Raw genomic sequence first — 11,945 nt, 5'->3', positions numbered from 1 at the left:
TTGAATGCTGTCGGTACGGATCCTCAAATGATTTCATCAAATACATAAATACGGTATAGTAGAAATCCTTATTCCTGTAAACTTTAAATATTGTAAAACAGATTGGAAAAAAGGATTCTTCAATATAATCTTCCCATATTTTTTGTTTGTTATTCCTTTAAGTTTTTTTTTTTGGCAATGAAATTAACTTTTGTTTACTTTTCACCTTTGTGTATTAAAACATGTTTAACCCCGCCACATTTTTGCGCCTGTCCCAAATCAGGAGCCTCTGGCTTTTGTTATTCATGTATGATTTTTAATTTTAGTTTGCTTTTATATATTTCGGAGTTTAGTATGACATCCATTATCATTGAACTAGTATACATTTTTGATTAGGTGCCAGCTGAAGCACGCCTACGAGTGCGGGAATTTCTCGCTGCTTTGAAAACCCATTGGTTGCATTCGGCTGTTAATTGCTCTTTGGTCGGGTTGTTGTCTCTTTGTCACATTCCCCATTTCCATTGTCAATTGTATTTTATACGATGATGGTATACGAAGATAATTATTTAATTAAATATTTAAATATGTCAAATAAGAATGGTATGTTGACTAACATATGCATTTAACCATGCTGATATGAATTTTACAGGTAAAAAGGAATGAGTTTAATTATTTATTGATTAGGTAATATCGTATACTAAACTTAAATAATATATTACTTCCTGTTCTAGAGAATCGGCTTTCGTTTCTTCATTCCACTTTAAGATTTGAAAACTTGATTGGAAATTTTATTTCAACCCATCTGACGTCCAAGGGAAATATTTGTAAGTTAACAAATTACCATAAGATAGATTCACGAAATTTCAAGTTGATTTTTAACAGGCAGTTCGTAAAATATATGAACCAACACTCAACACGTAACAATTGAATCATTGTTTTCTATTTTCAAATTAGTTTTTCATTTGTAAAAATCTTCATTATGTTGGGCATACTTTTTTCCTTTGGATCTTCATAATTTAGTATTCGCACAGTCTTACAGATCTTTTATTTTGAAGGTAAGATATTGCTTTTGCCCGATGACACGTTTTGTGATAGAATTTACCAAACCAAAGTTCTTTTGGAAAATAGAGATGTGCCTGTTCATTGTAGATACAGTTGAGGACAATGAGGGTCGATTGAAAACAAACTTTACGACAAAAGAGATGATTTCATCTTTCCAATTGTGAACTTTCCATTTCTAAGTAGCAACATTCCAGCAGCACCTGCATACGGTGTAAATATCTCCCAATTGATACGATATTCCCGTGCTTGCATTTCTTATCATGATTTTCTTGACAGAGGGTTGTTGCTCACAAGGAAGCTATTAAATCAAGAGTTCCAAATGGTGAAGTTGAAATCATCTCTTCGTAAATTTTACGGACGCCATCACGAGTTGGTTGACCGTTATGGAATGACCGTTTCACAAATGATATCGGATATGTTCCTTACGTCGTAACTACAATCCCCTTCCCTTTCATAAATGTGACCTACCGAATTAGACTATTTACCGGATTTTTTATCTCATAAGCAACACGACGGTTGCCACATGTGGAGCAGGATCTGCTTAACCCTTCCGAAGCACATGAGATCACCCCTAGTTTTTGGTGGGGTTCGTGTTGTTTGTTCTTTAGTTTTCTATGTTGTGTCATGTGTCTATTGTTTGTCTGTTTGTCCTTTTCATTTTTAGCCATGGCGCTGTCAGTTTATTTTCCATTTATGAGTCTGACTGTCCCTCTGGTATCTTTCGTCCGTCTTTGAGGACCTTTCTGTCCCGTTTATCATAAAATTGGGAAATATACTTAAACTATTAATTTTACAATACTGAAAGAGGGACGAAAGATACCAGAGGGACAGTCAAACTCATAGATAAAAAATAAACTGACAAAACCATGGCTAAAAATAAAAAATACAAAGAGACAAATAATAGTACACAAGACGCAATATAGAAAAGTAATGACTAAGCAACACGAACCACACCAAAAACTGGGGATGATGAAGTGTGTAACAATTGCAAATAAAAAAGCAATGTAAAGTGCCGAATTGCATATCTAATTATTGGTGGACTTTATCTCATTTACAAATCTTTAAGTTCAGATAATTTTGAATACTTTTCCTCTTTGTTTTATCAATTTTCCGATAAAGAAATAGAATTTGTGAAACGTGATTGGAACTTTCTTGAAAAATTCTTTTCTACGAACCATGCTGAGTTCTTTCAGCATTAAATGACAGATAGATTGAAACTCTGTCTTTTTTCTTTTTTTTCTGTAGACATAATGTAAAATATCTTTCTTAACATAACTTACAATACTGAGCTTAGTTACTGTTAATACGTATATTAAATTCATTCCTGTTAAATGATACTATATGCATATTTTTCAGGCTTTAACACATAGAAGATAACTCCTAGGCGCATTCCACAGTGTTTTATATTTCGATATTTTAGATGTCAAATGTCAAAATAGATAATAAGACATAACAATGGCCATGGATTATTTTAGATTTTGCGTATTTATTTTTTTAACACAGAAATCGATAAACGGTGAGTTTTCTTTTAAATGTACGCATAAAGAGTAAAATCACAAAAAATGTGAACTCCGCGGAAAATTCAAAAACGAAAGTCACTAAGCAAATGGCAATATCAAAATCTCAAGCACATCAAACGAATATAATACTTATGTTGCTTTGTTGAGTGATTGAGTGATTGTTATTTGCTTACAATTAACAATAAATCCAACAAATATTAACAATAACACCGAACTTCGGCGCTTCATACAAAAAGTTCTTCGGTCAACGCTTTTATATCCTAATTAATGTACAAAAAGAAGTATTTAATTCTTAAATAAAGGCAACAGTTGTGTATCGCTGTTCAATACTCCTAAATTGAATAAACGATAACAAATCCGTGTTACTTATAAATAAAACCGAGGGAAACTCATCAGCTGTTAGGGGAAATCAGCAGTGACACTTAACTGCAACAAAAATAAACGCCAACATACATATAAACGGACTTGGATTTTTTCAAATGTTTGCACTGAATATTCTTCAAATCCTGTTTTAGCGATAAAATATGGAGCATGCATTTTGACTGAAACGTACTTTAGAAATGTCTCATAGTAAATTTTGATTGAGTGCATAGTTTTCTTTTGAACTTTAGTAATACACTGTTTATTGATGTTTTAAGATAAGCGAAAAGGATATTTTTATATCTGTATATAAACATTGTCAAAATATTTTTAAGACTTTATTTTCAGGTGCAATTTCTATCAAAGGATCTGGCTCGCTCAATTTAAATTCGCATTTTTTATTGGCATGTCAAATCAGCTCTTTTGAAGGCCCAGCAACATGGAGTAATTCTAATATGGAACGTATCTCCTGTCACAATGGCGGTTTTTGTGATCTAAAGACTAAAAACAATTTCAAGTTTTTTGGAAATACTTCTGGTATCTTTGTGATAGTAGACCCTTTGCTAAAGAAAGACGATCACATGACGTGGACGTGTTTTTATGATTCTACGAACATTTCTTATACAGTTAAAATACGTAAGTAAATTATCATACCCCGAAAACCCTTTCTTGATACCAGGGATGGGGTAATCGTAATCTGTAATCGTAATCGATTGTAATTGATTACATTTTTACAGTTATCGACTGTAATCTGTAATCGAAGACATTTTCGATTACAGCAAAAATTATGATGTAATCATTGATTACTGTTCGATTACATTTCGATTACTTTTTAGTAAAATATAACCTATTTTGAATTGAAATATGTATATATTCATTACTTTGTTGTACAGATTAAATAGAATGTATTGATATGGCTTTATCAACTGCCTTATTTTTATCTATTGTCTCAAGCAGCATAATGATCAACCAGATCCTCTATCAAAATTTACTCTATATCTAACTTTTGAAACAAATGGATTTATGAGCTTTTCAACAATTCAAGTCCTTTATATTAAAAAAAGAAGATAGATTTGAAATGAGTAAATAGATTTTTTCTAAATTGTCTTACGTTAAGTTCTGACAACATTAAAGTAGTAAGCTTATTTTTATTAAAATTCTTTAAAGCATTATGTTCAATAAGAATTGAAATTAAAGCTATGAAAAGATAAACAGTTGATTTCTTATAATGTTATGATATAGTATATCAGATATACATGTATATAAAAAATGAAAAAGTACATAAAATCCTATTAGCAATGAACCAATGGCTATGCATTGAAATTCTTTTCAGAAATAGATACATGTATCCCTCTTTGACACTATAAATATATATTGTTTATAATTTGATTACAGACTGAACAAAATCTTAACAAACGTCTTGTCTTTACTAATCAGATGATCAAGGTCTTCTAATCAAATAGAAACAGACTTTGTTTTTATTTCAATTACTGTATGTCTAATTAAGAGGCAGATTTACATTATTTTACCCCAGGTTAAAATTGTACTCCATTGACAGTTTAAAACCTGTAATTAGGATTGCTGTCCAAACAAAGGATTAAATTATGCATATAATTATAAATTTTGATCTTTAAAATTAGATGAACAAATTAATTATTCTACTTTTTTATATTTTTTTCAGAAAAAAACTTCCAACATTGTACTTAACAATGCTAAAATATACCTATATTTGATGATTTAAAACAAATAAGTTAACTTTAGTCAGCACCAAAGCAAATTAAAAAATAACAAACTTAAATATAAACAAGTGATTGATGCAATGCGATGTTATCTCTCATGCATGTTGATTCAAGATGTTTTTCTTAATATCTTTGATTCTCAGTAAGAGATTCCATAAAGGAACAAATGTTGACTTATAATTTGCAACAATGTTTTTTTTAAATACTGTTTTTGGTAAAGTTCTAAATTTCCACTATACAAACATTGAGCAACACAATTGTGTTTAACTTACTTTATTTATTGGTTGAAAATTTGAAGCATGTAATTGACAGTAATCGAAAAGTAATGTAATTACTTTTGATAAAGTAATCGATTGCAATCGATTACATAGAAATATCTGAGTAATCGATTATTAATTGATTGCACAAAAATCCTGCATGTAATCGATTATTAATCGATTACATTTGCCAGTAATCGTGCGCATTCCTGCTTGATACGGCTCCTTGTGGTAAAAAAAAAAACCCTCCTTTTTTTTAAAGTTTTTTGAAATTTTAATACTTAGAATTCAGTTTTTACACGTTTATTCCAAAGTCCTTAACTTGCTTAATCTACACAAATTGTTACGCTCAGTCACTTGTTAAAAAAGAAACATGTCCAATACCACTACACAGGGATTTTTCGGTTTACGCTCAATTTTTTATTCCTCAATTAGAGGCCCATTAGGGATAAACAATCGGTGAACAACATCATCGTAAAAATAAGGATAAGTTTTTAATTAATTTGTGGTAGCTTAATCCGTGACTGTTGTTATTTGAAGTGTTTTCGTTCTTGCAAAATGTAAAAATCCACAACATGATATGCACAACTGTATTTTACTTCTGAATTGTATGTTCAATAGAAATTAGACCCTCGGAAAAATCTGCAATGTCATTTTCACATTTTATATTTTACATTATTATATTGATTGTAATGCAAATTGATTGTACTCCAAAGAAACAGTACAGCGTCGGAAAAAATGGAAATCAAGATATTAGACGAACATATATTATATTCCCGTGGTATAAGTACTAAGAAAGCAAATATAAGTGACATTCGTTCATCTATTAAAATAACTTTATTCATATTAATTTATGATTGGGCTTTCATTGAATTAGTCCCCTTTTTGTATTTAAACATAATGTTAATATATTTGTATTTTCAGCTTCAAATTCATCAGTTTCATCTTGCCAGTCAGGTAAGAAAAGTTAAAAATTAAACGAGTGTAATAGACTGAAGCCTCTTTTGAATTGGTTTACATTGTCATTTCGAGGCCTTTGAAAGCTAACTATGCGGTATGCTCTTTTCTCATTGTTGGATGCCGTATTCTGACCTATAATTGTTAATTTCTATGTCAGTTGGTCTCTTGTGAAAAGTGGTCTTATTGCAATCATACCACATCTTCTGTTTTTATATGAGCAGGTGTTATTTGTCAGAAAAAGACTTGAGTTTTACACGGAGAAAAAAATTACCTAGACAACTGCAAATCCATTTCAAGAATATATACAACCATGTAGGATTTGTAAACGACAAAACAACACAAACACTGAAGTGCAACAACAACAAACGCAAATATAGATAGAAATACACTATTTGATAACTTCTGCCATATTCCAGAATAAGAAAGTTGTAATTCCTTTGTTCTGTTAAATCATTTGGTAAAAACCGAGCGTTTGATTTTGTCTAGTTTTAAGGACTTCCACCTTTTTGAATTTACCTCGTTCGGTATTTTTGTGAATACTTTTTATGCATTAAAATCTGCTAAGCATCAAAAACAAAAACAATGTTGTTGAAACGAAGACAAATATCTAAATCATATGTAAGGCCTAACCGATTATAATGCAAGCTGCTTAGACATTCAGCTTTATCCATCAGTCTTGTCCTCTCTGAGGATGCATCATATTGCATGAAAACTATCAACTATTTGTCTGGTATTTCCGCACAAAATTTTATTCCCTTTTAAAATTTAGTTATTTCTGTTTGGCCCTATTTAATGATACAGCCCTTCATCTGTTCAACTTCTCAAATGCAGATACTAATGTCATCGTTGTACCAATATTTATAGTTCAAGTATTTAATTTGTAATCCGATCATTTATTTCATTCCTTTCACTTTATTAAATGTTTTATCGTACTCATTATGACGTTTGAATGAGACTGACGACATTCACATATATGTCACTGCACAAATAAATGCGTAAGCTAGAATAAAAAAATATGTACACTTAAATACATGTATATGTTTTATGTTTTTTACAATATTTACAGGGATGTTAATTTTGTTTTTTTACCTAGTTTTCTAGTCAAGTTCAAAAGTACTGGAAAACAGTTATAAATTGCCTTATTTGCATTATTAGTTCATTGCGTAATTTTGTAGTGCTTTGTCGAATTTATTAGTCCTTAAGTTCTTTGTCTCTATTTAGTTTGGGGAAATATATCTTTGAATGACATTCAAAAGAAATCCAAGAGCAAATCTTACATGTATATCGTATCCCTTAATGCAAGAATTACAAAGATCAAGTAACTTCATAGTGTAAATAGCTAATAACATTGTATGATATTTTATATTTAACAGGTTTAAAAACAGGAGAAATTGCTGGCATCAGTGTAACGGCAACTGTATTAGTTATAGGAGCACTAATTGTAGGAGGGTAATAATTTAAGCGAAGCATTTTAAAATAACCTGCTTAATATATGGCTTAAAACACAGGTACAGATGATGATACGTCAGCATATAAACGAAAAGAATTGAAGAAACCACCATCTTTTCCTCATGAGAACGGAGTGTATATGCAGTTCTTGCGTTGTGTGTCCCTATAATGATAACTAGCTATTTCATTATTGTTTTAACATATTGATTGATATACATTTTACCCATATCCTCAGCGATTGTTATCATCTTACATCCAGATCATGTTAAGTTATGGGCATAGAAAACTCTAGAGGAGATAACCGAATACAGGATAATATCTATCCGTTTCAGAAACCAAAATGAGGGACTACTATACACAATGTAATGCATAAGAGCACACTGGATGTAGAGCTAAGTTGTTTACAACATAACTATTCTGGAGAAAATAATGTCATCTGAGATCTGTTATCGAATTTTTACCATTGTTTTGAAATAGCGAGCACATACATAAATATATATATATATACAAATTCACTTGCCTTCATTGACTTTCCCTTGCAATTCGCCTCATCAGACGCATGTGTTCCGTCAACATTTGTTCACATGGTAATTCTTGTGTTTTTCTAATGTTGTCTCGTGCTCATCAGCCCAGAATACATACATGCAATACCAATGTCAAAATCTAAATATGAAACCTATTCAGATTTATGGTACTAATGAGTGATAGATTGGTTAAAATTACTTTTGAATAGGTTCATTTTTTAAATTTAAGTACCTGACTTTCTCCTCATTACAGACACACATAATTTAGTGTTATATCCATATTTACATCAATTTTTTTTATGATATTTTCTGAAATCAAATCATTACTTAAACTTGTACTCAGCCGATTCTGATCGAGAAAACAAATCCTGTCCTTTAAGGTTGATCAAATTATCGTGCAATGTCATCTAACTTCTTGATTCGTCAGCTTGCCAAAAGACAAAACTGTAGGTAACACCATATAAAAACAAAAACATTTTATTCAATTATATGTACAACCAAACAGACAGCTGAACGCGGTCCTCGACGAAGACACCTTATAATTCAAAACGCATCACTCCGGCCAACAAAACTAATATTGAGTGACGTGTGATTTCACACATAATTATTTCACTTTCTCAATCTAACTATTCTTTTGTAATTAAGTCTAAGACGAGTATTTTCTATTAGTATGTACGTTACTATGATAAAAAATAAAATATCCATAACACTCAAAAGTTACCAAAGAAACTATATTTTACCCTATAAACAATTTCCTATTCGACTTTCAGATACAGGTCTCAAAAATGGCGTAATACTTATGTATCAACGTCACAAAACGTGACGGCACAGATAAATTTCTAAAAATAGACTATAAAAATATGTTTAGGTTTGTAATGATGTTGCTTTATGTATTTTCTAAAAGAAGGGCGAAAGAAACCAAAGTGACATTCAAAATCAGAAATCGAAGATAAACTGACAACGGCATGACTAAAAATGAAAAAGACAAACAGACAAATAATAGCACACAAAACACAACATAGAAAACCAAAGACTAAGCAACACTAACCATTTCAAGAATAAAAATATGGAATTATATAAGTAATGGTGTAAATATTTGTATTTACTATTCATGTCGGTTTTTTCTTCTAGATGAAACTATTCAAAAACAAATAGATCCTGTTCGAATATTTGATTCAAACTAAAATTTAGGGATGTTGAAAGATCGGAAATTTAATACTCGAGTACTGAAGTACTCGGATAAATCTTAAACGATCAGTGAAATGTTTTAATTTCATTTTTTGGGATGTGGTATTTTGATTATTAAAGTCCGACATGACAGACAATCTATATTATCTGTTCGTGTGGAGTTAGTATTTTTTATTTAATGACTTGTCTCATAATTTGTCAACACAATATTGGACTTAAAATCACTTATACGAAACGAGATTGTATTAAAAATTAAATAATTATAAGGTTTCTGCAAGTTTGTTACAATATGCCCTGACACAAAAAAAACCCGGAAGGAACGGACTATGCTAGTACTGCTAAACACGTTTTACCTTTATCAATAAACCTGAGTCAGAAACTAAGTTATAACACATAGACGTTTCAGGATCAACGTATACTAGATACTATTTTTATTAGTATTACGTAGACTACTTTAAGGAGAACTAGAGTGTGGGTAAATGTAAGGAGATATATCTCAAGATTTATAAAAGCCAAACGAGTATACGAGTACTCAATTGGTATTCGAGTACTCAGACTTCCGAGCAAGTACTCGAGTACTCGATGCCATTCCTACTAAAATTCATATACATTAACTTGCTGATTAATTATGTTAACTTTTACATACATATTGAAACTGATAATAGAATTCAAACCACAAACTATAAAACATTACATAATATCGAACCAGACTTACAAAAGACACATCAAAACAAAATACTCTCCAAATTGTCGTTGTGGTGATGTAGAAACAAATACTCACTTTCTGTTATCTTGTCTTATATATATTAATTTAAGGCATGAACTATTAGATTCTATTTCAGTTCTTCCTGTCCAAGTAAACACAAAAACTTTGCTTTTTGGATCAACGGTACTCTCAGATGAGCAAAATAGTATTTTATTCAGTTTGGTGCAAAAATATATTATTAAAAGTAAACGTTTTAACCCTTGATGTTAATGCCTCATCACTCAATAGGAACCCAAGCATTTCACACTGTATAAATTACAATTATTCACGTTTATTTATTATTATTTTTATTTTATTTTACTCATGAATTTTTTTTTCTTCCTTTTTCACCTTTTTCATTTTCATATATTTATTACAGAGCATGCCAGTATTTATATTTATGTATTGTTCAATAAGTGTATTATGTCTGTAAAGGGAGACATATTTGTAAAAGCAAATTGCTTGTTTCTGAATCCTTAATATTATTTCATTGTATAATATGATTAATGTTGATTTATCTGAATAAATATTGTTTAAACTAAAACAAAATACATGAGTGTTAAAGTGTTGGCATTCAAGTTATAGAGTGATTAAAATAATGTTTGGTCACAGCATATAGTAATTATAATATGACCAGACAAGATTAGGTCAATTCAAAGTAATATTGCTAAAAAGTAAAATAACAAAAACTACGTACTTTCGAGGAAAGTTCTAAACGAAAAGGCCCTAGCAAATGGCAAAATTAGTAGCTAGAACACATTAAACGGATAAGACCTGTTATATTCTTGATTAAATATATGTCATTGGCTTTTTATGCATATTTATTTGTAATGAAACGTCGTGCTGTACAGATGCAGGAGTACATTAACTTTAATCCTTTCAACAGTGTCTGAAATGTCTGGATGATTTGAAATATTATCTTACATATAATCACCTATCAGTGATTTAAATTGGTTATAATAGCTTGTCAGGACTAATATTTATAAATCCTTAGCTTTGAGTTTTTTTTTAATCGGACAAACCACATTCAAAAAGTATTTCGTCTTTTTATTTTCTGTCTCACTCATACAATTTGCTTTCAGCAATAACTATACAGACTTTGTAAACCATTATTTAGACAATCAAAGGTTTGTATAGTGCCATCATAGCGACATTGATACTGTAATAGTTTTAGCATTGACTAAAAGAAAAAAAAATCCTATCTTGTTTTGAATTCGTATTAAACCAATAAAATCAAATGACATGTTTTAAGATTTTAATTTTTTTATTATGTGTTTATCGTGTAATTTAGGAGAATCGTAATTTTAGCCATGTGTATTAATATGCTATGGTCAGCTAGCCTTGAGACGCTCACTTATGCACAATCTCGAAGAGATAGTGACCACATGGCGTTGTGATCAGCTTCGTAAACACGCAAGCACGTTTTTTTCTTAAACTTTTTTGCAATTTTGCTTTGCTTATTTTTGAATATTTTTTGTAGTTGAGTATTTGTAATACTTATTGTTTTATTGTATGGAGTTACATTTTTTATTATGTCATATATCATGTACAAAGGGGTGATAGGCTTGGGGTTACCAAGCTGATAAAAATTACCATTATTATATTATTGTTGTTATCTTAGACAACCGTGTCTCACATCTGCTTGTCAATTAACTAGTGAGGTAAATTACTTGTACTTGATTTTGTTTGTCTATCTGCATGTGCTTCATCGATGTGTATACCATTTCCTATTGAACAAAATTGGCACATAATTTACACGGTGTTTATATATCTCAACTTTTACGATTCGCTCGTGTATGTAACAATGTTTTAGATTTTAACGAGAGAAATTTATGTATTACTGAAAAATTATTACACCAGGGTTTTCGATATCACAAACTAGTCAAAACATTTACTAAATTTTATCATCGGTATAAAGACATTATTCGTAAATATAGCTCAACATGCAGACTTTTAATACGTTCAGGTATTTCACATCCAATTTTTTATGGTAATATTCTTTATAAAGCACAAAGGTGTCAGTATTCACCTCAGAAACTTACAAAACCTTTGAATAGACTTATTAAGAAGGGATATAATTACGATACTGTTGTCAAGTCATTAAAGATTGCATATTTTGGCGTTAATATTGAGTCATTGATAAGGTCTTTGCATCGGAACTA

At 30.4% G+C, this 11,945-nt stretch overlaps 1 protein-coding gene across 2 annotated transcripts; it reads left to right on the top strand.

The window, feature by feature from the left end:
* The first annotated feature begins 697 nt into the window (after positions 1-697).
* Positions 698-11,384, top strand: LOC139524540 (uncharacterized). Of its 2 annotated transcripts, none has more exons than XM_071319386.1 (5): positions 698-803; positions 2,398-2,557; positions 3,270-3,557; positions 5,848-5,874; positions 7,251-11,384. In XM_071319386.1, the coding sequence occupies exons 2-5, from the start codon at positions 2,497-2,499 to the stop codon at positions 7,328-7,330; spliced, it is 456 nt and encodes a 151-aa protein (XP_071175487.1). In that variant the 5' UTR covers positions 698-803; positions 2,398-2,496; the 3' UTR covers positions 7,331-11,384. The 2 variants fall into 2 exon arrangements, with proteins under 2 accessions (XP_071175487.1, XP_071175486.1); XM_071319385.1 differs by having other exon boundaries at positions 5,842-5,874.
* Positions 11,385-11,945: the final 561 nt, after the last annotated feature.

This window comes from Mytilus edulis, chromosome 5 (genome assembly GCF_963676685.1).
Source record: "Mytilus edulis chromosome 5, xbMytEdul2.2, whole genome shotgun sequence".
Classification (NCBI taxonomy): Eukaryota; Metazoa; Mollusca; class Bivalvia; order Mytilida; family Mytilidae; genus Mytilus; species Mytilus edulis.
This window is presented reverse-complemented; position numbering and strand designations above follow the sequence as displayed.

What these genes read in the sequence shown, in the direction of transcription:
- LOC139524540 (XM_071319385.1), top strand. Translation starts at nt 2,497, where the DNA reads ATGGCCATGGATTATTTTAGATTTTGCGTATTTATTTTTTTAACACAG. An exon ending in AACACAGAAATCGATAAACG is followed by an intron (nt 2,558 to 3,269) that starts GTGAGTTTTCTT and finishes CTTTATTTTCAG; the next exon opens with GTGCAATTTCTATCAAAGGA. An exon ending in TTCTTATACAGTTAAAATAC is followed by an intron (nt 3,558 to 5,841) that starts GTAAGTAAATTA and finishes TTGTATTTTCAG; the next exon opens with CTTCAAATTCATCAGTTTCA.